Source organism: Pelodiscus sinensis, chromosome 9 (assembly GCF_052426305.1).
Source record: "Pelodiscus sinensis isolate ZL-2025 chromosome 9, ASM5242630v1, whole genome shotgun sequence".
Taxonomy (NCBI): Eukaryota; Metazoa; Chordata; order Testudines; family Trionychidae; genus Pelodiscus; species Pelodiscus sinensis.
Window position 1 is genome coordinate 36624935 of NC_143060.1, and position 27381 is coordinate 36652315.

The 27381-nt window shown below is 44.0% G+C and overlaps 1 protein-coding gene across 5 annotated transcripts in view; it reads right to left on the reverse strand.

The window, feature by feature from the left end:
- EVI5 (ecotropic viral integration site 5) overlaps positions 1 to 27381 on the reverse strand; it is a 130709-nt gene that overhangs the window by 90460 nt on the left and 12868 nt on the right. For 4 of the 5 annotated variants that reach the window (XM_075936544.2, XM_075936541.2, XM_075936543.2 and 1 more), the window contains 6 exons: positions 16845 to 17074; positions 13760 to 13949; positions 5593 to 5817; positions 1927 to 2001; positions 934 to 1059; positions 228 to 371 (listed from right to left, as the gene is read on the reverse strand). In XM_075936544.2, the coding sequence (XP_075792659.1) occupies positions 228 to 371; positions 934 to 1059; positions 1927 to 2001; positions 5593 to 5817; positions 13760 to 13949; positions 16845 to 16993 (909 nt within the window). In that variant the 5' untranslated portion in view covers positions 16994 to 17074. Of the gene's footprint in view, positions 1 to 227; positions 372 to 933; positions 1060 to 1926; positions 2002 to 5592; positions 5818 to 13759; positions 13950 to 15336; positions 15943 to 16844; positions 17075 to 27381 lie in introns of those variants that run through there. The other variant, XM_006114165.5, reaches the window with a different exon arrangement.

Below are 27381 nucleotides of genomic sequence, written 5' to 3' on the forward strand. Positions count from 1 at the left end.
AGACTTCTGCTCTGTGACATAAGCTCATCCAAAATATATTAGACTGTACTTCACAAAATATATAGCAAGAAAGACTGGTTCCCTAACAAAACAATGAAATAAAAACATGCTTTCTTTCAAATCTACATGCAAGACTCCCTCAGAGAAGTAGAATTTATACCACTACCTAAATGACAGAAATTAATATCTCTTGTGGGGTGGTGAAAGTATTACAGATATTTGCTTACCTCAGACATAAAGATATCAAATATTCTTGTTGCAATTGGTAGTGGAAAAGTTGTAAGAAAGATAGTTAAAAACCATGATGAAGCATACATAGAAGTATGGAAACTCTGAGACTGAAAATGCACATAAAGCTCTGGTAGTTGTTCCTGGTAGAGAAAATGAGAAAGTACATATTAAACAAAGAGTTAATGCCATCTCCTACAGTTAATGGGGATAAAATTCACTGACATGCACAGAAGAATTCGTAAACTACAAAAAATGTATTGGTGTGTATACGGATTATGTACAATTACAAAGAAAAAGATTAAAAATAACAGGTACTCTATTACATGAGGATTTATACAAACCAGCTACTGCATGACTGGGGATAAGAAGCACATAGCAGGCAAATTACATTTCTTGCATCTTTCTCTGAAACCACCCATTGTCAGCGACATTACACAAGCAAATGGACAAGTCTGATCTAGTATAGTCATTTCTACAGTTGTAAATACTAACAATTCCTTGGGAAAAAAAGTAAATCTCCCCCTTTTACCTGACTCATTCACTACAAGTTCCTTTTTCAGTTTTTTTATCTGCTTTAAGCACAGCTTATGATCAAAGCTTTTGCCCAATATCTGCAAAAATATTTTGTACTGAAAGTACACAACTGAAGTAGACAAATAACTATGTAAGATGCTATACATACATACCCAAACATACAGTTACCTGTATCATGCATTCAAATTGGTACATACAAAGGCCCAGCTCAGCCATACTCGGTTTAAAGAGTTCTCTAAGTCTGTAATCTTGCATTAATTTGACAAACACACAAAATGCTTCTTCTTCTGGCATCTATATTAGAAATAAAGTCACGATGAAAACTTTTGGTGACAAGCCAAATTTTTTGCTCAATTTTTAAAAAACATTTTAAAGGGGACTATAACACTTATTATGGTTTACCCAGAAAGACACTACATAACTACTTAAATTAGCCAAAAGAATTACATGTCCCTGTTCTGACAATGAACTTAAAATAATCTACATAGGAAACACATTTAATAATGGATTCTTCAATCTAGCAGAGAAAGACTGAAACAATTCAATGGCTGGAAGCTGAAGTAGACAAATCTGACTGGCATTAAGGTAAACATTTGCAAACAGTGAGAATAACTATTGGAACAATGTACCAAGGAATTACAATATTTTCTCCATCACTGATTTTTAAATCAAGAAGAAATTTTTCCTAAGAAATACGGCTATAGGCATTATTTTAGAGATGATCTATGATTAATATAGAAGGCCAGACTAGATAATCACAATGGTCCCTTCTGGCCTTCCAGTCTATAAAACCTGTTCTATTCTAGAGCAGTATGGCTCTAAGAATGAAAGAAACAGCTCTGAAGTTTGGTACATTAATAATTCCAATGAAACTTTGTGGTCACCCAAGTTTAGAAATAAATAAGTGTTTCCTCTTCATTGAAAAAGGTCACTTCTTATACAAAGGGAAGGACAGAAGCAAGGAAAGCAAAAAATAATTTGATTTTGTTAAATAACTTTAAATGTCCTTGACTAGTGAAGTATTTGGCAGTCCACTGCCATGACGAGGTTCTGGAAAAGGAAATCACAGAAAAAAAAATCCCATCTCATGGTACTGTGCCATGTTCTGCAGTCTAGTAAAACATTATAAGTTACAAACATTTGATGTAATTCTTGGTTTACCTGCATAAGCAGCAGCCCAACTATAAAAGCACTTCCTTGACAGTATCCAACCTCACGATCCACTAAAGAATAAGCCTAGAAGATAAAAAAATCTTTAAGATTTTGAAAGCATGCTTATTTTCACACCGGTTGCTGTTTTTCTACTTTTGTTTCTAGCTGCTAAAAGTAGGTCAACTTTTATTCACCCTTTTCAGTTGGCAGAATCTTAAAATGACAAGAAAAATGACTCGTGCTTAAACTGAACATAACACTCGACTGGTGAACCTCTGAAAGAAAACAGACATGGTTCTTCCTGTTGGAGCAGTCATCTGACAACTGAAGCTATTTTGGATCGGCATCTAAAGAGCAAGCATCCAAGGGTAGATTAAAGGTTTCAAAGATATTCATTCTGGAATGAATATTTTGAATATTGCTCTGTCTTTAATGGATTCTAGTGTAGCAAGACTAACTCCTATGTCAACCACACAGCTATTATATTTGTAAAGTTCTTGATTGTATATGGAAACAGTCACTCAAAGCTGTGCCCATGTTCAGGAACTAGATTCCTATCCTCAACTGAGTCAAAAAAAGGGGATAAAGGGCTCTCCGCTAAGCAGTTTCAAAATGTCTCCTAAATTAACTAACATTTTACTTGTGAAGTTGAAGACCAAAGCTTCATGTTTGCCAGGCTGTTTCCTAGTTGTTTGCTCTGTTCAAGGCCAGTTTACATCAATCATTTTTCCTTTAACTCCGCTAGGTATGACAGACGGCTGGAATGACTTCCGCTCCCCAGCTTGCCTAAAGAACATCATGATAGTAAGGTAGCAATATTCATGCTACCATAGCCCCTGCAGACATTTCAACAAATCTGGCCTTCAGAATACCCTTCCTTCTCTAAATTCCTAATCAATTACAGAATTTCTATTCAGACATCAAATGATCTAGTGTCAGCATTCTGTTTCAGAGAAATGAGCTGAAATGCTCCCTATGCCAGCAGAGAATAGACTCGTTTCATGTTATTTTTGTGACCCCCTTTTCAAGGGGATGCATGCAGTCTTCAACCAGAGGAATTTGTTAATTCTAGGAAGATATATCTGGGCAACAGGTTGCACAACACCATCACTTCTTTTCTTCCAGTCATCTGCAATGCCTACACTTGCAATCATAGGCATGCGCACAGGGTGTGCCCAGGCACACCTTAACGTCTGGGGCCAGCCAGCAGGTGCTGGAGGAAGAGGGGAATTTGTGACGGAGCGCCACAGCCCCTCACTTTAAATTCCCCGCAGCCATCTACTGGGCACTGTGGGGCAGAGAGAGCCCAAGCACAGCGTTCTCAAACGCCATGCAACAGGTGAGAGGGGAAACGCCGGGAACTTTAAAACCCAGCAGCCCAGCTCCAAAAGCAGCTGGGGCCTGACTACAGACGGCAGCCCGAGCCATTTTTGCAGCCCGGGCCCCGCCCTACAACACCATGTGGCGCCCCGGGGGTGCCCCTCCCCGGCCCTGCAGCTTGGGCTGGCTCTGACTCCAGCCCTACAAGCTGTAAGGCAGAAGCTGAAGGTAAGGGGGGGGGGGAAAATAAGAGGAAGGGGCATTTGCAGTGGGGGAGGGTGGAGGAGGAAGAAAGGGGAAGAGGTGGAAGGGGCTTGTATGCAGAGGGAGGGGAGAGGGGGAAGAAAGGGGAAGGCACCAAAAGGACAAGGTAGAGGAGACAAATGCTAGGGGGTGAAGTGGAGACAATGAGGAAAAGGGCAGGAGGGGAAGTGTCAGTAGGACGGGGACAGGGTGATGCTGAAAGAGGAGAGAGTAAGGGCATTGGGGATTGGAGGGGGAGGTGCTGGGAGAAGGCTTGACAGAAGGGGAAGGCATGAGGAAGGTGGGGTTGGAGCAAGTCATGTGTGAGGGCACAGGGGCATGAGGGGAATGGGGGCAAAGGGTGGTGAGGGGGTGGGCATCAGGGAAAAAGGGAAAAGGGGGCAGGGGCAGTGAGGGAAGGGGGAGGCACTAGGAGGTTGCAGGGGTAAAGGAAGATGTAAGAGCCAGGAGATTCTGGAGGTGAAGCAGAAGGGCAGACACCTGCAGGGGAGGGACCAGCACCAGAGGAGAGAGGCGAGGGAGGTGTTAGACGAGGGGTGAGAAGGGGTAGCTCACATGATCAGAGTGGGGCTACTGGAGGAGTGGGCACAGGGGGGAGAGAAGGGCTGGTGGAGGGAGGGCAGGTCTCAGGAAGGCTAAGGGCAGTGAGAAGGGCAGGAGTTAGGACAGCAGAGGAGGGTGAAGGGTTGGGGGGCAGCAGGTACCAGGGGAGTTGATGGAGCAAGGAGAGTAGACATGGCAGCAGAGTGCAAAGGTAGATATTTATTAATAACTTGGGTGCCACAATGGCACATCCAAACAAGCCACATGAACTGAGTACTGGTGCACAGCACAAAATTCATTCTGCTCATGGGAGGAAACTTACAGGGAACACTTCCCCCCAGCCTCCACCCCCGCATTACTGTCACACACATTGGGTAAATGCAATTGCCCGATAGTTGCATATGGAGGGGGGAGTTGGTGGGGGCCAAACTAATCTCTATTGGTAGGAGGATGGTGGGAACAGTCCTGGGGGGGAAGAAGGAGGGAAAGGTCACATAACACTTCTTACTTTTAGTCATGTGCCCATCTTGCCCAGAGAGGGTTACCTCCAGAGGCGTGGCTAATGGGGGCCAGGGGCATGGTTAACAGGGGTCAGGGGTGTGGCTAATGGGGGGTCAAAGTACATTTAAAAAAATTCTTTGGGTGCACACCCTAATGAAATGTGCTGCACACGCCTATGCTTGCAATGACATAGCCTGGCCTACAGATAGACTGAGAGTAGCTTTTGTCTAAAGCACAGCTATTTTGGGGGGGACGGGGCGGGGGAGAGGACAGGCTCATTTCATTGAAGAGCAAATGCTATGGAGTTAAGGGGGGGGGGGAGGACAGGCACATTTCATTGAAGAGCAAATGCTATGGAGTTAAGAGGAGGACAGTTTTCATAAATTCTGTTGACTCTTTAGCTTTTATTTACAGAATCTGAGGGTTATTGGATTATGGGATTTGGCAGCTGACCAACTTTTTTGCTCAATAAAGACTTCATAAAACTAAGGCCTAGAAAATCTTTTCTAAATTAGGCCCTAAAATAATGAAGTCAGCTAATCAATGTCACAAAATTCTATCTTCAGGGTAACAATTTATCCAAAAGTCAACTTGTGCTTCAGCAATGTAAACTTCAGATCAGTATGGATGTTTCCCTTCACTTTGTGCAACACCTAGATTCAACATGATTCCTTGCAGACTAAATGGAACTTCTAATTTTCAAAGTTTTGTTAACCGTTCCAGTATCAGTGTTTGTTTTGCTTTTCAGCACAAGGTATTTTCAGTATGTTGTTAGTATTAGTTTTGATATTATCTTAATCTAAGGTAATCAAGTAAATATTTTCTACTGCTAATAAATAGCTAAAAATATAAATATCTGCAAGCCGTCTTTGAAACTGCCCTATCCAGAGGTAACAACCATTTTTATACTCTGTTACAGCCTTGAAAGTCCAATTGCCAAAAACTAGAGGCTCTTAAAAATTATGCAAGTTTAAGCTCCATGAATATTTTTCAAGCCTCCATCCATGTTCAATACCATATATTCAAAAAGAACAATCATTAACTTACCTTCATAACATTAAATAAAACCTCCTGTCCAAGACTGTCTTTTTCTTTAAAAAAATCATGTTCAGGATATGTTCTAGCAATGTCCCTTCTTATCAGTTTTTCACAAGGAGATGTCATTTTCAAAAGCTCTGAATATTGATCCTTTATTGGCATGCTTTGAGCAGTGCATAAAAGCTGCCAAACTATTGCTCTAAAGTGATGAGGTATCCCTTTTCGAACAAGTTCCTGAAGCATAAGAAAAAGGAAAGGAAACTCATTATTGCTTCATACAGTATAAATACGTAAATTACTAAAACATTTCTAAACAAACATTTAACATATAATTTCATTGAAGGAAATTTCTCATGACCTAAGTGGGTTTATAAAGGAAAAGTAGATCATAAAACAGTTATAGTCTCCATAATATGCACTTTAATCTACAATTAAACATGGCCAGGTCTAAATTAGACCCAACAGCTAGGTTTAAGGTACGCAACTCCAACAACGTATTCTATGGAGCTGGAGTTGCTTACCTTAAGCTGAGCTTGTCTGTCTCCACAGCAGAACTGATGGGAGCAAATGCTCGTCAGCTTCCCTTATTCCTGGCAAGTGCAGGAGTACTAGATGTAGCCAGGGAGCCCTCCGTTTGATTTAGCCAATCTTAACTCTAACTCCAGAAGATTGACCGCGGCAGCAGATCTTCCATTTAGTGTACACAAAGCCTTAGAGATGGATGGATGTTTAGTTGCACTGACATTTATACTCAGCTTTGTTTCCACTGAATAGCAAAAAGAAGGGAGTATTGACCAAGAAGATGCTCCGAGACTATGATTATTATGCAATTTAAACACTTTTTACATGTATTTTCAGGAGGGCGTAGACTCACGAATACAATTACTTCTCAAATTAGGATATCTATCTTATGAGTATCTAAGCAGTTGTACATACTTTCAAGCACCACCACATGGCTATTAAGTACCAGAACTTAACTGGCACCCTTATTTTAATGTTCCACCAAAAATGCCTTCAAATGACAACACCCTGTTGCATTTGTAACCTTTGATTCAGAGATGAGAAGTCTTCGGCTGCAATAATCCTCTAGGAGCTAACATTTTAAAAGTGTAATTAACACTAACAAAATTATTACATAGTATGATTAGCTAATAGTGTTATTTGCCAACCTTTTACCATTTTAGGCATGTTACGCTACAACATTAATATGGTACAAAAATCCTATTTTTATATTATTTAGATAAGAGGTCTGCTTGTCTAGAGTCAGTATCTACAGGAAATTCTAGATATTTTTATTCATTTCAGGTGTCAGTGCTTCATATATTTTTAAAGGTATTAGAAAATGAATTCAGAGACAAAGGTGAAGCAAGAAGGTTGTATGTTCAGGTTCTCTGACTTTTTTGGTTCCATGTTCTAGGACAAATTTTCACAAAAGAAAATTAGCTACAGACAGCTATTATACAATACAATCTTCTCTTGAATAAATTTGTATACATGAAACTTATTGGGTCCCTTAACAACTTACATACTCTGCCTCATTCCGTAGGCACTTTAGTATGGGACTAGTATTTCCAAATCTGTCAAGAAATACTGAGTGATAAGGGGTTTGGTTGCTTCATGCGCTTTTAAAACAAGATATAGGCTCAGGAAGTTTAAGAACTGCATGGATTCTTAAACCACAAACCACAAAGCCATTCCCTCAACATTGCAAAATAGTTTCTTTCATGTGCATTTTCTAGCACTTCATCTAATCTTTCTTGTATAGGTTCTTGAAACAGAATAACCTTTTACTTCAGTATGCCTTGCACTAATAAAATATCAAAATGATAAAAAGAAAAAATAACCAGTGGCTGTCATTGCTTTATGTAAAGAATTATTATGAAGAAGCAATCTTTTCATAGTTGAGGTTGAACGCATTATTATAATGCTGATTTCAAACACCCTTGCAGTTAACGCCCCATTAATTTAGAGGATAAATCCTGTGAAAGTTGAATAGGTACTTTTAATTTCCAGGTCTTCAATTTAACATCACATTACAGTTTTTGAATATATAAAAATCCCCCTCAGCACAGTCTCTTCTGGAAGTTTCCAAGAGCAAGGGCAGTTTTAAAAGTAACAGTTTTTAAGAGTTACACTGTTTCTTGGTGAAGTCCAGAAGAAAAGGAATGTATCTCCACTACAGCAGGAGCTGTTCTGAAGCACAGTAGCACTGAACTGAGCCCTTCAATCTCCCCAAAGGAGCCAGGCCTCTCTTTAGCTCCACTTTAGGGCTACGTCTACACTGGCCCCTTTTCCGGAAGGGGCATGTAAATTTCAAGAGTCGTCGTAGGGAAATCCGCGGGGGATTTAAATATCCCCCGCGGCATTTAAATAAAAATGTCCGCCGCTTTTTTCCGGCTTTTAAAAAAGCCGGAAAAGAGCGTCTAGACTGGTCCCGATCCTCCGGAAAAAGTGCCCTTTTCCGGAGGCTCTTATTCTTACTTTGAAGTAAGAATAAGAGCCTCCGGAAAAGGGCACTTTTTCCGGAGGATCGGGACCAGTCTAGACGCTCTTTTCCGGCTTTTTTAAAAGCCGGAAAAAAGCGGCGGACATTTTTATTTAAATGCCGCGGGGGATATTTAAATCCCCCGCGGATTTCCCTACGACGACTCTTGAAATTTACATGCCCCTTCCGGAAAAGGGGCCAGTGTAGACGTAGCCTAGGAGTATCTTTGCAGCTCTGAGCCAGCTATGCTCCCATCAATACATGGAAGCCTTTTATGATACATCCTCACATCCTGCCCCCATGTGGTAACTCTGCCCCTAAACTTCCAACAATATTCTACCAGATCCCCTGGACCTCTACACCTTATGCTCAATGTGGCAGGGGAGGGTTATCTCCCCATGTCTCCTTGAATTAAGTTAATTATGTACGTACTCTCCAAGGTAACAAAGATTCACTTTTCCCACACACCTGAAGAAACAGTAGTAGCAGCTGGGTGTATATAAGGAAAACACTGCGCTAGGCAACAGGCATAGCATCTTTCTTTATGCACACTAAGGATACTAAAAGGTGGAATCCCTAAGGTCATCTTTCAGGGTTACCCCCAAGTTCATGCTTTGAAGTGGATGAAAGAGTCTAGGATACAACATGTGTCAACCTGCCTGAAAAAATAATGTACAATTCTATTCAGAGCCTCAAAAATGTATCCAGGTCTACAACTCAGTGTCAGCCAAATCTGAAGATTCTCTGCAGCCAAAATAATGCCCATTGGCATTAACGGGAAGCTGTTGCATACTACTATGCCCTGTATCTACATTAGCACAGTTTAACTTTACTAGTAGAGATGGGTGAAAAGCAAAAGAAAGCTCACTGAAAAGATATGCCATTAACACTCATTAAATCTGTTAGCCAGGTTCCCCACATAGTCTTTTGACCAGTTTTACGGCTAGTAAAAATACCAAAAAACCATGACATTAAAATGTAGCAGCAGCAAAACTGACAAAACTCAGGTCAGCTCTCTCTGGGAAGAGAGCATTGCATTGATTTATACTGATCGTAGTTGGCAGGTTATATTTGCACCCACAAAGTTCTAGAAATCCAATTTTGAGTCTGCACCTGCCAGGAAAAGATTCCTAGCTGCCCTCAGTAAGTGAGCTTTCTAACATTTTTTGACAGATGTTCTCTTATAGATTTGTAGTATCCTCATCTGCACAAATGAAACTCAGTCACATGCCCTTACATAAGTAAACCAGGGCTCTGAACATGAAGTATATTTTGGTTCCAAAATAAGAACTTAAGAAAAGGGAAAGTTACTCACCTTATGCAGTAACTTGAGTTTAAGGTGTATTCCCATGGGTACTCCACTTAAGTGTGTCAGCGCCACTGTGCACATGGCCTGCAGATCTTTGCTAGCAGCCTCCTGGCCGCCAACATGTTCTGCGCTATTGCACAATCACTCATAATGACCATTAGGCATGTGCCGGCGACTGTTCTCTCTGTTCCTTCTCTATGGCAGACTGTATTAGCCCAGAGCAGAGGGGAGGAGGATGGGTAGGTGTGGAGAATCCATGGGGACACATCTCTAAGAACTCCAGTTACTGCACAAGGTAAGTAACCTTCCCTTCTTCAAGGGCCCCCAGGGGTGCTCCACTTAGGTGACTACACGGCAGTATTTCTGCTTGGAGGTGGGCACGCCATGATGCAGGATTGGATGTTAGACAGTCTGGTATGTCCAAATATATTGTCTGAGTCCTAAGAGGACTGAATAGTGTAATGTTGTGCAAAGTATTGGCTGAGGCCCCTGTTGCAGCCCTGCAAATGATGTCTATTGGAGGACCCTTGAGGAATGCAGTTATCATAGATATTGCTCTCGTGGAGTGCACTCGGATAACTGTTGGTGGCTGTCTGTTTGTGGGAGTAAGCTAACTATATGCTTGTAAAACTCCATGTGGATATTTGCCGTTTAGAGACAGGCTGACCTCTGGACCTGTCCGCGCAAGACTCGAATAATCTGGTTGTTCTTTGGGAATCTGTTGTGCATTCCAGGTAAAAGGCAAATGCCCTGCATACATGTAGCGTGTGCAGTGCTGTGCTGTCCTTGTGCGGTTTCGAGAAGAACACAGATAGGTATATCGTTCGTTACAATGGAATGAGGTAGGTATGTTGAGGAGGAATTTCGGATTCTAAGAACAAACGTGTCCTTGTGGAATCCAGCGTACGGCAGGTCCGACATGACTGCTGCTATCTTTCCCACTCTCCTGGCTGATGTTATCGAAACCAGAACAACTACTTTCAACGATAGGTGTAGTAGTGAGCAGGTTGCAAGTGGCTTGAAAGGCCATTTCATGAGTCAATCCAGCACAAGATTCAAGTCTCATGATGGCTCCGGATCGCTCTGTGGTGGATACAGGTTCTGTACCCTTTTCCGGAATCTTTTAAGAACATAAGAATGGCCATACTGGGTCAGACCAAAGGTCCATCCAGCCCAGTATCCTGTCTACTGACAGTGGCCAATGCCAGGTGCCTCAGAGGGAGTGAACCTAACATGTAATGATCAAGCGATCTCTCTCCTGCCGTCCATCTCCATCCTCTGACAACAGAGGGTAGGGACACCATTCCTTACCCATCCTGGCCAATAGCCATTAATGGACTTAACCTCCATGAACTTATCTAGTTCTCTTTTAAATCCTGTTATGGTCCTAGCCTTCACAACCTCCTCAGGCAAGGAGTTCCACAGATTGACTGTGTGCTGTGTGAAGAACTTCCTTGTGTTTGTTTTAAACCTAGTGCCCATTCATTTCATATGGTGGCCCCTAGTTCTTACATTATGGGAACAAGTAAATAACTTTTCCTTATTCACTTTCTCCACTCCACTCATGATTTTATAGACCTCTATCATATCCCCCCTTAGTCTCCTCTTTTCCAAGCTGAAAAGTCCCAGTCTCTTTAATCTCTCTTCATATGGGACCCATTCCAAACCCCTAATCATTTTAGTTGGCCTTCTTTGAACCTTTTCTAATGTCAATATATCTTTTTTGAGATGAGACCACCACATCTGTACGCAGTATTCAAGATGTGGGCATATCGTGGATTTATATAAGGGCAATAAGATCTTCTCCGTCTTATTCTCTATCCCTCCTTTAATGATTTCTAACATCCTGTTTGCTTTTTTGACTGCCACTGCACACTGCGTGGATGTCTTCAGAGAACTACCCACGATGATTCCAAGATCTCTTTCCTGATTAGTTGTAGTTAAATTAGCCCCCATCATAACAGTGTGGGGGAAAAACAGGGTACCCTTGTATGGATGGCTGAATCGCTGCTCTAGCTGCTAAGTGTACCTTGATGGAACTAAATGATAGTCCTGTGTCCTGCAGGTGAAGGATATAGCCTAGAATGTCCGAAATCCCTGCCTTGTGTGGATCCTGTGTCTGAGCCAAATTCCAGACTGCAAATCTGGCCTACTCCTGCAGGTAAATTCATCTTGTAATTTGTCTCCTGGAATTAATTATGATAGTTAGGATGTCTCTGACACTGAGACAGGGTTAGCTCTTTGTGTGAGAGCCAACAAGCATCCAGGTTCGCAGAGTTAGTGTACGTAGCCAGGGGCGTGGTATATGCCCTGTCCTGAGTCAAGAGAGTTTGTATCGGGAGAAACTTGTATGGCTGACGTGTGCTGAGTTGGAGTATGGTAGGGTACCAAATCTGTCTTGGCCAATCGGGACTATGAGTATGACCCATGCTGCCCCGTTTGACCTGTATTACCATTTGGTGTATTAGACATATAAGTGGAATAGCTAGTGGGAAATCCCAGCCTATTGTAAACACATCTCCTAGAGATTGTGGTCCAATGCCCCTCTGGAATAATACAGGGGGCACTTGGAGTTGAAGTGCATTGCAAACAAATCTACTACCGAGTAGCCCCATCTCCTGAAAAGGTAGTTATGATAGATTTGTTGATCACTCATTTGTGGTTCCGTGAGAATTGTATGCAGAGGGCATCCGCTAGTACACTGTCCTTGCTTGGCAAATGCATAGCAGTAGGTGCAACTTTGTGCATAATACACCATTGCCATAGTTCCATTGCTTCTGCACATAGGCTGCGAGTCCTCATGCCCCCCCCCGCCTGTTTATATAATATGTCATTGCAACATTGTCCGACAACATCCTTATGTTTTTTGTTGTATGTGCAGAAGCAGTTTGGAGCATGCCCCCCTGACTGCTCTGGGCTCCAGCACATTGATGCGAAGCTGGGACTCCTTGCCTGTCCATTGCCCCTGTAATATCACACTCCCTAGATGGGTGCCCCGTCTCAGCAGGGACGCGTCTGTCATGACAGTGACGGATGAAGTCACGTCTGAAGTGGAAGTCCTATACCAACGTTGTTTAAGTCTGTTCACCAATTTCAGGTGGCTCTGACGCGGCTGGGCACATGGGTTGTGTGGTGGAGTGGGTTGTGCCTGAGGCAGTACATGGAGTGTTAGCCATGCCTGGAATGGCCTCATATGGAGATGGACGTTCAGGACCACAAACGTGGACACTGTCATGTGTCCAAGTATTTGCAGGAATGTCCGTGCCATGATATGCGAGCCACTCTGTATGTACACGATCAAGTCGCGCATTCTCAACCATCTATGGGTCCCGCAGTGAGGCTATGCCTTGAGTGCAGGCCAACTGTGCCCCTATAAACTCCCGACTCTAGGTAGGAGTGAGGGCACACTTTGCCAAACTCAGTAAGAGCCCGAGTATGTCAAATAACGCTCCTGCGGTCTCCAGTGATTGTTCTGTGTCGCCATAGAAGAGACACCATGAACAAGGTGAGGTCAAATGAGGCTGTGACTCAGCTCATTCAAAATACTAGTCTTTTACTCATTTCAAAATACTAGTCATTGTCCAAAATACTAGTCTTGTATGTAATTCTGTCGCTCTCTGAGAGCATGGGGAGAGCTTGTAACAATGCAGGCAGAGACTGGGAGGATGGTCTTGCCCTAGGCAGTGCAGGCACTGCTCGTGCCCATCTGCTGCTGCGATTGCTGTCCCAGGTTGTTTTGTTTGTTGGTTTTTTTGGTTGTCTCTTAAGCAAGCGGGACACAGCAAGGATGCCCATGCGCCGCTTCACCTGCTTTGCTTTCTGTTGTTATCCTTTTCCTGTTTTCTCTTCTCTTCCTCCCCCCCCCCCCTTTCTGTTTCCTTTTGATGCTGTTAGGGAGACTGACTAATTGTGACCAATGCCGGCAGTGGTAGAGAAGGAACTGAGGGAATAGTCGCCGGCACATGCCTAACTGTCAGTCTGAGTGATTGCACAATAGCACAGCACACGCCAGTGGCTGGGAGACTGCTAGCAAAGATCTCTGGGCTGTGTGCGCAGCAGCGCTGACACACCTAAGTGGAGTACCCACGGGGACCCTCAGAAAAGAATGAAGAATCCTTTCTAGTTTGCAATCCATTTCCAATGGGAGATTTAATTTAAAATGCTCAATATTCGAGATGTACTGAATATATATATCTGGCATCCCATTAACACAGACTGGGAACATAATTTTGACAGTTACATAAATAGGATTGATGTTCAGAATGAAAAAATCGATTCAGTTAGAAATTTCTATCATTTTTTCCCTATAATCATGGAAGAATAAACAAAATAACACCAGTTGCATTGCACTATGAAAAGTGTCCTTCAACATGGACCAATACCTTAATTTGCTTTTCTTTCTTTTTGCGTACATCTTCCCATTCATTTACAATTCTTCCCCAAATCATCCAGGAATCTTCTTCCAGATGGCTGAGGTTGCTCGAAGCGGATGAACTAGATACAAGGGAGGAACCACTGTTTCTTCTTGATCCATTTACTGAACGCAAGGACTTGCTGTCTGTCTCCAACAGTCTGCAAAATACAAAGCTAGTTACAAGTCTTCTAACATTGGATTGCATAATTGCTGATAACTGGATTGTTTAAAGGTGGTACGTCAACTCTTTCACCTTCTCTTCATAGAATGTATCCAACAGAGACTTTCATTCAAACAGTTTTAGTTAACATGGTTTTGTAACTGTAAATGAAGTGACATAGCTACAACTGTTAATGGGGTTGGAGTAGTTAAGTCAACAGAACTCTCACATCTCTTCTTAGAGTGGCTACATTAGGGAGCTTGCTGAGCAGTGTGCCTGCACTGATGTGGCTGAAACACTGTAAACTCTCTATTGTGCCCATAGTCTCTGTCTGGTGAGGAACAGAGGCGCAACTACTGAGCTTAGATTGTTAGCTTTCTGATTTGGTGAAAAGTTCAGGGACTGCAGGTACTGGGTTTTAAGATCTACCTATATTCAACTAGCAATGAGCCTTATAATAAAAATGAATCCATTAACTTCAGTCTAAGTATTGATAGAAACGAGATCTGACTACATTTGAAAGTCAAGAGAATACGTAGTAGGTTTCATTTTCACTTAGCATTGGAGCTGTGTTTTTAGGAAAGGGTGATTATTATGAAAGCCAAAGACATGATGAGTTGAGTAAATTCTAATGTCCCTGTGCTAAAAAGTAACATCTAACCACCATATGAATGAGGTTGAGCTGTTATCAGAAAATTATAATTCTTGGACAGTGTTGACCATATATGTCCATAAATCTCAGTGCACCTACACATCTAGGTGCTCAGCTAGAAGAAACATTTAGTCAGGTATTTACACTGTCTTTCCACTTCTCTGTTCCTGCCCATTAGTATTTACAAAATATCCTAAGTACCTTGTAAACAAAGCATATATCAGAATGTGATTTAATCCATAAAAAGAAACATTTTACCACAAGTGTGACCTTTGCAGCTTCATTATTTTTAGTTATAATGTAACTTTTGAACAAAAGGCTTCAAGAAGCAGAAGTGTGTCCCTTTAAGTTCAATAGTTGCAGAAGTTTAAATCTGGACTTAGCCCCAAGAAAATGAAACAAGTCTCATCACAGAAAACCACAAAGTTGAGGTGAACAGAATCACTTGCCAGTTGCACTGTGTATGTAAATCTGTAATAGAACATGGTAGGCTAGGTTTTAATGAAAAACGCACTCCTACCATGTTCCACTACTGACTTAAAACTAGAAAGGTTTCTCTAAACATACACCATACTAGCATAATCAAATTCCAAACAAGAAAAGCTACATGTTCTTTTAAAACACAGAATAACATTTTAAGATTGCAATAGCCTAATGGTTTTGACCATCTATATTTTCTTTGTCCTTAGTTTTTAACATTTCTACTCCACTTCTATTATAATTTGAACCTTACCTTACTGAATCCATCAGATTCGTAACACGTAGTTTCTTTATGTTGTAAGACAGAACACAAACTGCTTAGGTGCCTGTAAAACCCTATCAATGATTTACTATCTACAAACAAATCCTTTGGTACTCTGGACTGCACCACTCGAGTACACTTCGGAGGCAGCCTTCTTAAATTAGAAAAACTGTTTACTTTTTATACAAGTTAAAACCATATATTTGGTTGTAGAAACTTAAGTTTTTTGTGTGTCACTTCTCCTTTGGCTTCTTTCACTGTAGCCTGAACTTTTTACTCCATCTATATCCTCCATCTTCTTGTGTAGGTCAATTTTTCTCCGACACAGAGAAATCTGAATTTTTAAAGATTTCACCAGCAGCAATTTTTCTAGTGAGCATAAATAAGAATAGCTTCCTTGGTTCAGAGTTCAAATCTTTACTTCTAAAGAGCAGTTAGATTTTTTTAAAGCACAGATTCAAGGTTTTGTACAATACACAGCATTTATCTTGATGGCTGCAACAACTCTCTCCTTAGTGTAATCTTGACATAAAAAAAGCAGACTTGGTATAAGTTGTGTGAAGGAAGATAAGCAATGGGACCCCTTCTTGCCTATTGTACGATAACCAATCATAAAGATCTAGTAAAATGTACATAAATTTCACTGTAGATAAAATAAAAATGACCAGTTTTCAAGAAATAAGGAGAAATACTGCAATCCAACCTGTAAAAACAAGACACGGGGGGATAAGAGATAATTCCATTTATGGAAAATTTTTAAAGCCATCTGAAAATTGTTTGCTAAATTAATGTATCTGTGCTTTAATGCCCATGCTTTTACATCAGATGCTGAGAACATGTTCTTAAAATGTCACTTTAACAGAGTGTCTGGACCTCTGACTATAATTCACAGAAAAATGGATTAGAGAATTTAATAGGCCTGATTAAAACTAGTTAATCTCACAATTAGGCCTGAGGTGCTACTGATTACATTAAAGAGTCTTTGTATCCTGGCTCATTTAGAGGCTTCTCTGGACAAGCTCCAGTGAGCATGGGAGAAGGATAAAACGAGACTGCTCAAGAATCACAAGTCCTTTCACAAAGGTTTAAAAGCCAGCATTGGTATAATCAAAAACCAAGGAACAGGCCATATGAAAGCATTGGGATTTGAGACATTCCTCTTTAAACCATAACCCAGAATCTCATCGGCTCCAACATCAGCAGTCAGTGAAATTCTAGAAACCATGTTTAATTATTTCTATAAAGCTAGAAAAGTTAACAAATGATGTTTTAGAGGTTCATCAAAAGCAGATGCTTCTTGAAAATCCCAGATTAAGAATATTTAAAATGCAAACTTTCCCCTTCAAATAGCAGTTTTAAATAGAGTCAAATATTGGTCCAGGAAAAACCTTACTATTATACGTTTTAATAGGTTCTCTGTTGTAGTTTTATTAAGTCTATTTTAGTTCTCATTTTACAATTTCAAGAGCAAAATAGTAAAACCATGTTACCCAACTCACCTGTTCTGTTCTTCTAGTTTAGCCAATAATTCCAAGTCATCTGGACTCAACCGTGTTGGTGAGGATGGCGATAGTGCTGGAGTAGAAAGAGTGGTAGAGGAGGATGTAGTGTGTAAGGAGGCAGATGGACTTGCCACCTGACTGGCCATTTGACTGACAGTGTGTGATACAGTGTTCTTCACCCATGAGAGAGTAGAACTCAGCTTTCCTGCAACCTTGTCTGTCGCCACCTGCAAGTTACAAAAGGAAAAGAAACGGTGAATGTTATTTTTTGTAGCCTTTGATCAGAAAGCCACAAATAAGTAGAAAAAGTATTTTTTGTGGGATAGCTACAGTCTACAAAACCTGAAGTGCTTGGCATGTATTTTGCACCTTATAAAGACTATGACTAAAGGTTATTCTGTTTTCCAGAATTCCCAACATTGTTAGAAGCAGCCCAAAAGAAAAGGCACGGGATTGTTAAAATACTATGTGAGAACAAATTCAAAAAATGTTTTAGATTCACCAAACGTATACCAAGGAAATACCCAAAGATACCAATAGGGCTAGCCTCTGGATTCAGAACCAGCCTGTACCCGACACAAGTAGTGAGATTCCCCCAATATCTCCAGATAAAAATGGCAAAAAAAAAAAATCAAAAGAACAGGTAAAATGCCACAGGCAATACTTTACCTGAGGACTGACATGCACAGAAGGGTGCAACTACACGATACAGCTTAACTCGAAATAAGCTACGCATATTGAGCTACATCAATTGCATAGCTTATTTCAAAATTGGAAGCGTCCACACAGCATCTATTTCGAAATCCAGCAGTCTTCCTCTGACTTCCCTTATTCCTCGTACAATGAAGGAGTTGGAGTAGGAACATTAAAATACTATCAAGCTAGAGGACTTAATTCAAAATAACTGCCTGTTGTAGATGTGGACTAAGTTATTTCGGAATAGCATTGCAATGTAGATGTACCGTAAGGGATTTATGAAGAAGTACCAAAGATGTTAAGTTTTCTCTTGCTCTCAGCACCCTCTCCAATCTCAAAGAGGGACTGGCTGGAAGTTTTGCTACAAGTCAACAAGAACCACAGCTATCAAAGATAAAATGATCCTATGATCTCTAACAGTGGGAATGAAGTAATCATTTTTTAATGAATCTAGATTATAGAATACAAATCTACTCCCACAAGTTACCCACATCTTCCATTGGCCCGGAACAATGAAGCAGGGTCCCAGGGATCTGCGGATGGCCATATCAGTTGATGGTCAATATAAACAAAATGTGTCTCAGCCTGCCAACAGATTACCCTGATGGTCTGCATGCTGAAGGTTGCCAACCCCAGTCTAATTTAAGAATTCCTTGAAGCAATACCACTGAAAGAAAACAGATTATCTTCCTCAGTATCTCACCTCCTCCACCACAGAATATCTAGACTGACTGGCAAGTAAAACCCTTATTCAAGTTGTCCACCAGAAGGAAACTTGGGTGGCATCCAAAATCACAGCAGAAAAATGTCTGGCACAAGTCAAGGGGCCCACCAGGGACAAGAGCTATTTCCAGTTATCTGGGTGCCCTACAGGCAGAGGATGCTCCATGGGAGCAGCTTCTGTCCATTGCAGGCCCCAGACAACTAGGGCAGCCCCTGCCTGTGATGCACCCAGACCCACCACAGACAGGGCCAAAGTGGAGCAGCCTCTGCCTGTGGTGTTGGGGAGGGGAAGGTGGGGCTCTCCAGCCCAGCCTTTATTAGCCAATAAAACAGGATTTTACATCCCAATTATGAAGTCCACCCACAAAAGCAAAGCTGGGCACATTTCAGTCTGGCTCCAGGCACTAAAAAAGTTTTCCTATAGAAAATAATTCAAGTTTTACTATTGCTGATCTAGTTAGGAAAATGTTACATCATTACAAATGTCTAAGATTAACTTATAGAGAGGAAACATCTTGCACTGTTTTTGTTATTTTAAGATGTTACTTGTTACCTAATAAGAAAATTGGGCAACATAAGAATGTTTGTTGAAATAAGTTAAATAGAATTGATGAGCTCCATTTACTCAGGAAAAGCAAACTGAACTAGTTAGGAACACTACCATAATTCTCTGATCAACCCAATATTCCTTGTTAGGGGCTAGAATCAATTATTAAAACAATTCAACCTAGCAAAATTTGAAAGCATTCAAACTTTAGCGAGATTTAAGTTAACTTAGTTCTATAAGCAAAGGTGTATACAAATATTTGGAAAGACTATATTATTCCAGATAGGGATGTAATAGTGTAGTCAATTTAACCAATAAGCAAAAGCTTATAGGTTAATGCTACAGACTGCATCAGTGGTCCCCCAATGTGGTGCACGTAGGCGCCATGGAACCCGCCGGGCCATTTCAGTGCACTCACAAAGTGATCGGGGCTGGCCCCGCCCCCGGGCACACGGGCAGCACCGGCCCCTGGGTGCGCGGAGCATTGGCGCCCCCCCCCAGCTGGATGGGCAGCACATGGGCGGCACTGCCCCATGGCACACGGCACAGGGGTAGCGCCAGCCCCAGGTGCACAGCACATGGGTAGCAGCCCTGCCCCCAGGCGCGCAGGGAATGGTATGTTCCGGCCCTGGGCACATGGTGTATGGGTGGCTCCCTGCCCTGGGTGTGTGGCGCAGGAACGGCGCCGCTCCCCGGGTGCGCCGCACATGGGCGCTGCCAGCTCCTGGGCGCGCGGCATAGGAGCGGAGCCGGCCCCAGGCATGCAGCGTATGGGCGGCCCTGCTCCTGGGCATGCGGCGCAGGAGCGGCGCCAACCCTGGGTGTGTAGTTTATGGGTGGCACCGCCCCGTGCGCATGTGCAGCCCCACCCCCGGGGCACCCGGCGCATGAGTGGTCCCTGCCCCCAGGTGCCCAGCAACCCCAAAAGGTTGGAGACCACTGGACTACACTCATTCCTCCCCCCACGCTCCGGGCTTGCCAGTAAGTTTTTTTTAGCAGGCTGTCCAGCAGCCTGGCTCAGTCCTGGTTCACGTCGGGTTTGGGACTTATACACTTTAAATGCAGAGCTGCAGCGGTGGTTAGGAGCCAGGCAGCCCAGCTCAGTTCCGGATCTGGGAGCTCAGCATCGCCTCCCTCTCCCTCAGAAAGGGGCTGCTGCCACCACCACACTGCTGCCCCTGTATATGTATCAGAGGCTGCAGCACAGGGTTACAGACAGCTGGACTGCAAGGGGAGCAGTTTTTTAAACTGGCTCCCCTCACGGAACAGCTCCCGCCTGGCACCCCATGTTGCTGCCTCAGATACAAATTAAAGAACGTTAATGCTCAAAACAGTTTAGAATTGGCAGCACAGAATTAAAATATGATTTTAATTCCAAATGCATCTTCACAAGGACATTGATGTAGACAAGTACAGTAATAAAGTCAAATACTGCTTTAGTTGTTTGGACCCTAAAAGTTCCACCTAGAGAAGCAGAGTTAACTGCATTCTGTCAATGCTTTGTTATTTTAGGTCCACAAAAAATGAGGAGTAACGTTAGGGGGTTTGGTTTGAACTAACGCGTCCCGGCGCGCACTTCCTGGTTCGAATCAGCTGTTGAGCAGAGTAACACGCCGGCGAGATCACACTAATGAAGCGTGGGATATTTAAATCCCCGTTTCATTAGCAAGTTCAGTCGCCTACATTTGCATTCCCTAGCTTGAACTAGGGAACAAGTGTAGACGTACCCTAAGGATGCACCTACACTGCACCCGAAGCTCAAAATAAGCTACAAAATTTGAGCTACGCAAATTGCATAGCTTATTTCGAAACAGTTTATTTTGTAATGTGGCGCTGTCTACACAGCACCACATTTCAAAATAACCTGATATTCCTAAACATCCCTTACTCCTCATGTAATGAGATTTATGGGGATGTCGGAATAGTGAGCCCATTATATTTCAAAATACATTGCTGGATTTGAGTCTCATTTTGTGTTTCAGATGCAGAAGGAAGATTTGCTAAATACCATAAGGCAGCAGGAAATAGTTATTTGAGGCCTTACACAAACTGGATGAATGCATATTTTTACCTATGCTAACAAAATGTGCAGAAACCCTCCTAGTGTGCTTTGAATCCCCTATTCTCTCAAATAGATACTCATTCCAAAAACGTGAGCAGCTCTTGCCAAGCCCCACAAGATCTCCAAAGGCAGAAGTACCAAGGTGGGGATTCTAGGACACATGGGAACAGCGAGGACCTAATTTAAGCTTGAGAAAAGGTTCAAATCCATTTACCTTAGCTGAATTTGTCTGCCCACCTCTGGCTCAGAAGTCTCCAAAAAAAAATCTATGTTTATTTAAAGATCAGCTTTAAGAAACCAGTCTGCTTCAAAATCAGTGTTTGGGTAACACCTTTCATAGAAAAAGATCTGCTAAATGGGGTTCTGAAGACTAACATATCTATGCATGTACCATACAGGTAGCATCCTCTATGCTCTCTTGCAATGAAGGCATACATTATTGCTGCTTCAGTTTAAATAAAAAGCATTACTGTAAAGGTTAATAACGTACCTCAGAGGATGTTGTAGCAACTGAATTTGGTAAAGGCTCTGAACTGCTTTAAAAATACTAAGTATTGCAACTAATTCAAATATAAATAGACAGATTATATAGACAGAACCAGGTTGATCTTAAAGAAAAGAACAGCTATTATGATCACTATATAGAGACTGTCTCAGTGCTACTGAATAGCATTTCCAAAGCAAGCAAACATTGGAAACATCTTGGCATGGAATGATGAGCTTGCTGCAAATGCCTGAAGGAAGAAGAAAGATGTAACCTGTTTTTTGGGAGGAAGTAGAAATTGTGAGGAAATCAGTCTCACCCACTCTATAAAGTCAAAAGAAAATAAAGCAAAATTACATAAACACAAACAAAAATCAAAACTGGAGATACCAAGAATCATAATTTTATTCTAGTAGTTATGCAATAATACCCCACTTCAACAACCAATCATATAATATGAAACAGAATTTAAAGAGCATTAATACCCTATTTGTGCCATCTCCTAATCACCCTACCATAAATAAAAAAATTCAACAAAATTCCAAAACATGCAATAAAAATCAGTCTGTCACTGTACAGGATTGCCAAAAGAGAGATTATCCCTTAGATTGTGTGCATTTTGGATTGTATGCCCCTCTCGTTGCAGAGACTGTATGCATGTTTATCCTAATTCTGGTCTTTGCACACTTATACTATAAGGCTACGTCTACATTGGCACGATCTTGCGCAAATGCTCTTTAACGCAAGAGTTCTTGCGTTAAAGTAGTTGCGCAAGAGAGCGTCTATATTCGCCGGGACTCACCGTAAGAACGATGCACTTTTGCGCAAGAGAGCGTCTACATTGGCAGGACGCTCTTACGCAAAAGCAGGAGCCTGGAACCATTTTGGAGAGGGCAAAAGGGCACCAGCCCTTTCCGGGGGCGGGGGCTGGAGCTCCTTTGAGACACGTGCTTAAAAGGATCTCCCTGGACAGCCGTTTCTCTCCTGCTGCGAGCTTTAGGACCTCTTGCAGGGACTGACAGCTGTAGCAGCTCTACTTGTGGTTGCCCTCTGCCTTGTTGGACACCACAGCTTGTGCCTTAGTGCCATTTGCTGATTTTTTGACCTCAGCTCTCTTCTTGTGCCATGGAGCCAGGGGTGGCCTTGTGCCTGCTCTAGCCCCTTCCGGCAATTTTGGAGTGCCTGCTGCTGCTGCTACACTCCTCGTCCAGGACCTCAAGGCGCAGGTCGCTCTGGACTCCCTCACCAGGGAGGCCATGGCGTCCCTGTGGCATCCCCACCCCACCGTGGAGAGGCCCTTGTGGAGACTGGACACCAGTACCGACTGGTGGGTCCTGGGGCAATGGGACGACCAGCAATGACTCCAGAACTTTTGGATGTGAAAGCAGACGTTCCTGGAGCTATGTGCCTGGCTCGCCCCTACGCTCCAGAGAAGCACCACCCAGCTGCGGGCACCCATCCCCGTGGACAAGAGGGTCGCCATCGCACTCTGGAAGCTGGCCACCCCGGACAGCTACCAATCGGTGGCACACCAGCTCGGGGCGGGCAGATCCACCGTCGGTGCCATTGTCATGCAGGTAAGTGCTAGGGGATGGAGCGGGGATGGGGGGGTAGAGGGTGCTACACTCCATGCCCAGGGGCAGACAAGACTCCAGGCTGGGGCATGCCCTGTCACCCAGGGGTTTGGGCCGTCCCTCCCTTGCACAGGCCTGCGGGGGAGGGGGCAGTGGCCCGTGGGGGCCCGTGTGTGTGTGTGTGTGTGTGTGTGTGTGTGTGTGTGTGTGTGTGTGTGTGGACAGAGAGCATCACAGAGGGGGTGGGAACCCCCCAAAGGAGCACATACTCACCCTGCCTTATGTGATGCTTTTCTCTGTGTTTCTATGCACCTTTCTGCAGGTCGTCCGTGCCATCAATGATGTCCTGCTCCAGTGAGTCATTCGCCTGCGGGACGTGGAGGCTACGATGGCCGGCTTCGCTGCCCTGGGGTTCGCCAACTGCAGGGGAGCCCTGGATGCAACCCACATCCCTGTCCATGACATTTATGCGGGCTGGTCCGGCAGGGCACACGACGCCCACATTCTAAGCAACTCCGGCCTGTTTGACAGGCTGGAGGCAGGCACTTTCTTCCCCCAGGGGAATTCACTGTCGGGGACGTGCCCATGCCCACATGTGTTGTGAGGGATGCAGCCTATCCCCAGCTATCCTGGTTAATGCGGCCCTACACGGGGCAGACAGACCACAATGTAGGGTAGGAGGGGGGAGGAGGCTCTGAACTGGGAGGGGGAAGCTACTGCTGGGAGGGATAGCCCCTGCGACTGCCTCTGCGAGGGCAGACCACTATGTGTGGTTCAGGCTGCATCGGGGCAGGCAGCACGGGGAGGTAGGCAGGATGGGGTACATCAGGAGGGGCATTAAGGGAGCAGGAGAGGCAGGAGGAGGGGGAGGCACAGGCACTGGTATGGGAGGGATGGCGGGTGCAAGACTCAGACCTCGTACTTCGTTATGGGAAAACACACCAGACACGTGTTTAACAGACATGTATGCTAATGCTGCTGAAGTCAGAGTTAAGGTTTTGCAATCTAGAAAAAGCATGAGGAATGTGCCATTTGTATAGTATTGTTACTGTTTGTAAGAAAGGTGAATATAGAAGGGTAAAGTCTGCCACTGAAAGTGATCTATGGGAATGATGATATATTCAAGGATAATAAAATAAAGACAGTTAGACAAGGATTTGTATGGGTGAATGTCCCCCTTAAGCAACTATAACTAGTTTTAATGAACTTCGTTTGGAAAAACATGCATTTCCTTTATCCGAAAACTGCTCTCTTCCTCAGTATGGAATCCTTTCAATAAATTTCAAGATTAGGATCTGTAAAGTCATGTTATTAAGTGATGTTATTAAGTTTGAGCTTTTTGGAAGTCTGATACCAGAGGGATGGGTTTGATATTACAATGTCTACAGAACATTGTTCACTGCAAGCTGTGTGCTTGTATGGCTGCTAAGGAGAGTTTTCATATGTCGCCCAGCTGATTAACAGAGCTCCCACAGCTGAAGGTTTTTCTACCAATTGTGCACATTCACACATGGCTCAGTGCACATAACATTATTCTGCACACAGATGGAAAAAATCTGCACATGGATGGAAAAATTGAGAGAACACTGCTAGGCTACGTCTACACTGGCCCCTTTTCCGGAAGGGGCATGTTAATTTCAGCTATCGTAATAGGGAAATCCGCGGGGGATTTAAATATCCCCGGCGGCATTTAAATAAAAATGTCCGCCGCTTTTTTCCGGCTCTTAGAAAAGCCGGAAAAGAGCGTCTACACTGGCCCCGATCCTCCGGAAAAAGCGCTTCAAAGTAGGAATAAGATCCTCCGGAAAAAGGCGCATCATGTGTACAGGCAGTCCCCGACTTACGTGGATCCGACTTGCCGGATCCGCAGTTACGAACGGGGCTTTTCTCGCCCCGGAGGACACGGACTGCAGGACCTCGTGGTCCCGCTGCCCGTGTACTCCGGGGAAACAAAAGCTGCTCCGTGTCTCCCTGGTCTGCAGACCAGGAAGATGCGGAGCAAAGCCGCGGAGGGCCTCAGGCAGTGGGGCAGCCCAGGCCTGGGCTGCCCGAGCCCCTCCGCGGCTTTGCAAAGCCTCGGGGGAAGCCGGCAGCAGGACAGCCCAGAAGCGCCTGGGCTGCCCCGCTGCCCGAGCCCCTCCGCAGCTTTGCTCCTCGTCTTCCTGGAGACCCCCCAGCAGACCAGGGAGACACGGAGCAAAGCTGGGGAGGATGCGGGCGGGACCGCGGCGCATCTCCGCGGTCCCGCTGTCCGGGTTTCCCTGGTCTGCTGGGGGGCGCAGCTAGTGCGTCCCCCAGCAGACCAGGCTTTTCTCGCCTGGGGTAGAGCAGCTGGGGCTGCTGGGTTGGTCCTGCAGCGCCGCTCCTCGGCACTACTGGACCAACCTCGCAGCACCCCAGCTGCTCTTCCCCAGGTGTCCCCAAGTCAGCCGCTGCTTAAACTGATCAGCGGCTGACTACAGGAAGCCCGAGGCAGAGTTGCTCTGCCCCGGGCTTCCTGGAATCAGCCGCTGATCAGTTTCAGCAGCGGCTGACTTGGGGACACCTGGGGCAGAGCAGCTGGGGTGCTGTCCGGTTGGTCCCCGCAGCGCCGCCCCTGCGGGGACCTACCCAGCAGCGCCCCAGCTGCTCTGTCCTAGGTGTCCAGATTCAGCTGCTGTTGAAACTGATCAGCGGCTGATTCCAGGCAGCCCAGGGCAGAGAAACTCTGCCTCGGGCTTCCTGTAGTCAGCCACTGGTCAGTTTCAGCAGCGGCTGAATCTGGAAGCCAGTTCCGACTTACATACAAATTCAACTTAAGAACAAACCTACAGTCCCTATCTTGTACGTAACCCGGGGACTGCCTGTATCTGCAAACAAGCTATACTGCGTGGCAGTCTCAGACCCACTCCTGGGTCCCAGAGCCCTGCTCTGTCCACAATCTTGCAGTCTCACTTGGCCTTTCCAGTATTTGGGCTTCCGCCTCTTGGCTACACAGGCGCTGGGGCAGATGTCCTGGTCAGCCTGGGCTGAGTAACCCGTCCCCACTAGTTACCAGTCGGACTCTCACGCCACTTGGGGAAAGAAGCCCAAACACTCCTTGTCAGGGCCCTTACCTTCCTCGGCTATCCTGGCAGTGCTGACAGTTCTGTTTTTCAGCCTCTCTATCTTTTTCCTTATCAGCTCTCACTTCCCTCTGCCTCCTCCAAACTCCTCTTCCACTCTCTCATGCCCTCCCCCACAGAGAAGGTTTTTAGAGAGGTCTGTGGCAGCCTGAAGTCAGCTGGCCCTTAACTGACTTATAGAAGCCCTGTCTTAGCTGTCCCTAATTAGCTAGGGCCCTTGCTGTTTTTCAGAGCTGCCTCTCACCCCTTCCATCAAGCCCGTTAACCTGTCCTGTCACACTGAGTAAGAAGTGATTTAATTTATATCAGTTCCAAGTTTTAAAATAACATCAGTTAATTGCTATTGTTTTATTATACATAGCATATGTGATGTTAAGTTTAGGTTCTTTGAGTTTCTAATGAAGTATTCTAGAGATGGAACAGCACAGTGAAGGCTTTAGTAAAGAGGAACACTAAAAGGAAACCAATGCAGCACAGATTCAATACAATTACATGAAAGCTTTTTCCATAAACATCCAGGGAGCTGCTCGTCATTGCAATAACTAGTTAGTCATATTTTCCCATTTGTTAAACAGAGTAACAAGTTTATTCTTAGAGGGCCAGCCATGTTAGTCTGCATCTACAAAAACAATGAGGAGACCTGTAGCACCATCCATACAACAGATTTATCTCCAATTCATCTGATGAAGTGGGGTTTACCCAAGAAAGTTCATGATTCTATGCATGATAGTTTCTTTGGTACCAAAGGACTACTTATTGTTTTTAAAGTTACAGACTAATATTGCTACCTCTCGGAGATTTATTAGGGCATAAGCTTTCCTGGGTAAAACCCAGTTCATCGGATGAATTGGAGTGGAGTTAATAGAGCCATGGTGTGTGTACAACAAAAGAAAGAAGGTACTTGTATAAATAAGGCTGATCAAGTGAGGCTCATTCACAGCAACTGATGTGGAAATCAAGAGAAAGAAAATTGCCTTTGCATTAGGATTAAATAAGGATCTTAACTCGCTAAATTGATACTATTGGATTTACAAATGAATTCCAGTTCAGCTGTCTTACCTAGTTTCTTTACTCCCTCCAATAGCATGGGACCAAATCTACCAAGTCACAGCCCTAAAGCCCCAACCAGGAGTATTCTAACTCCTACCAAAGATCCATAAATCTGGAAATCCTGGACACCCCGTCATCTCAGGCATTGTCACCATTACAGCAGGGTTATCTGACTAGGTGGACTCTCTCCTCAGACTCTATGCTACCAATAGGCAGGGCTCAACAAATAATGTAATCTACTCACCCATGGCGAGTAGATTACAACCCGGAAGAGCCAGAGCAGAGCGATCTGCG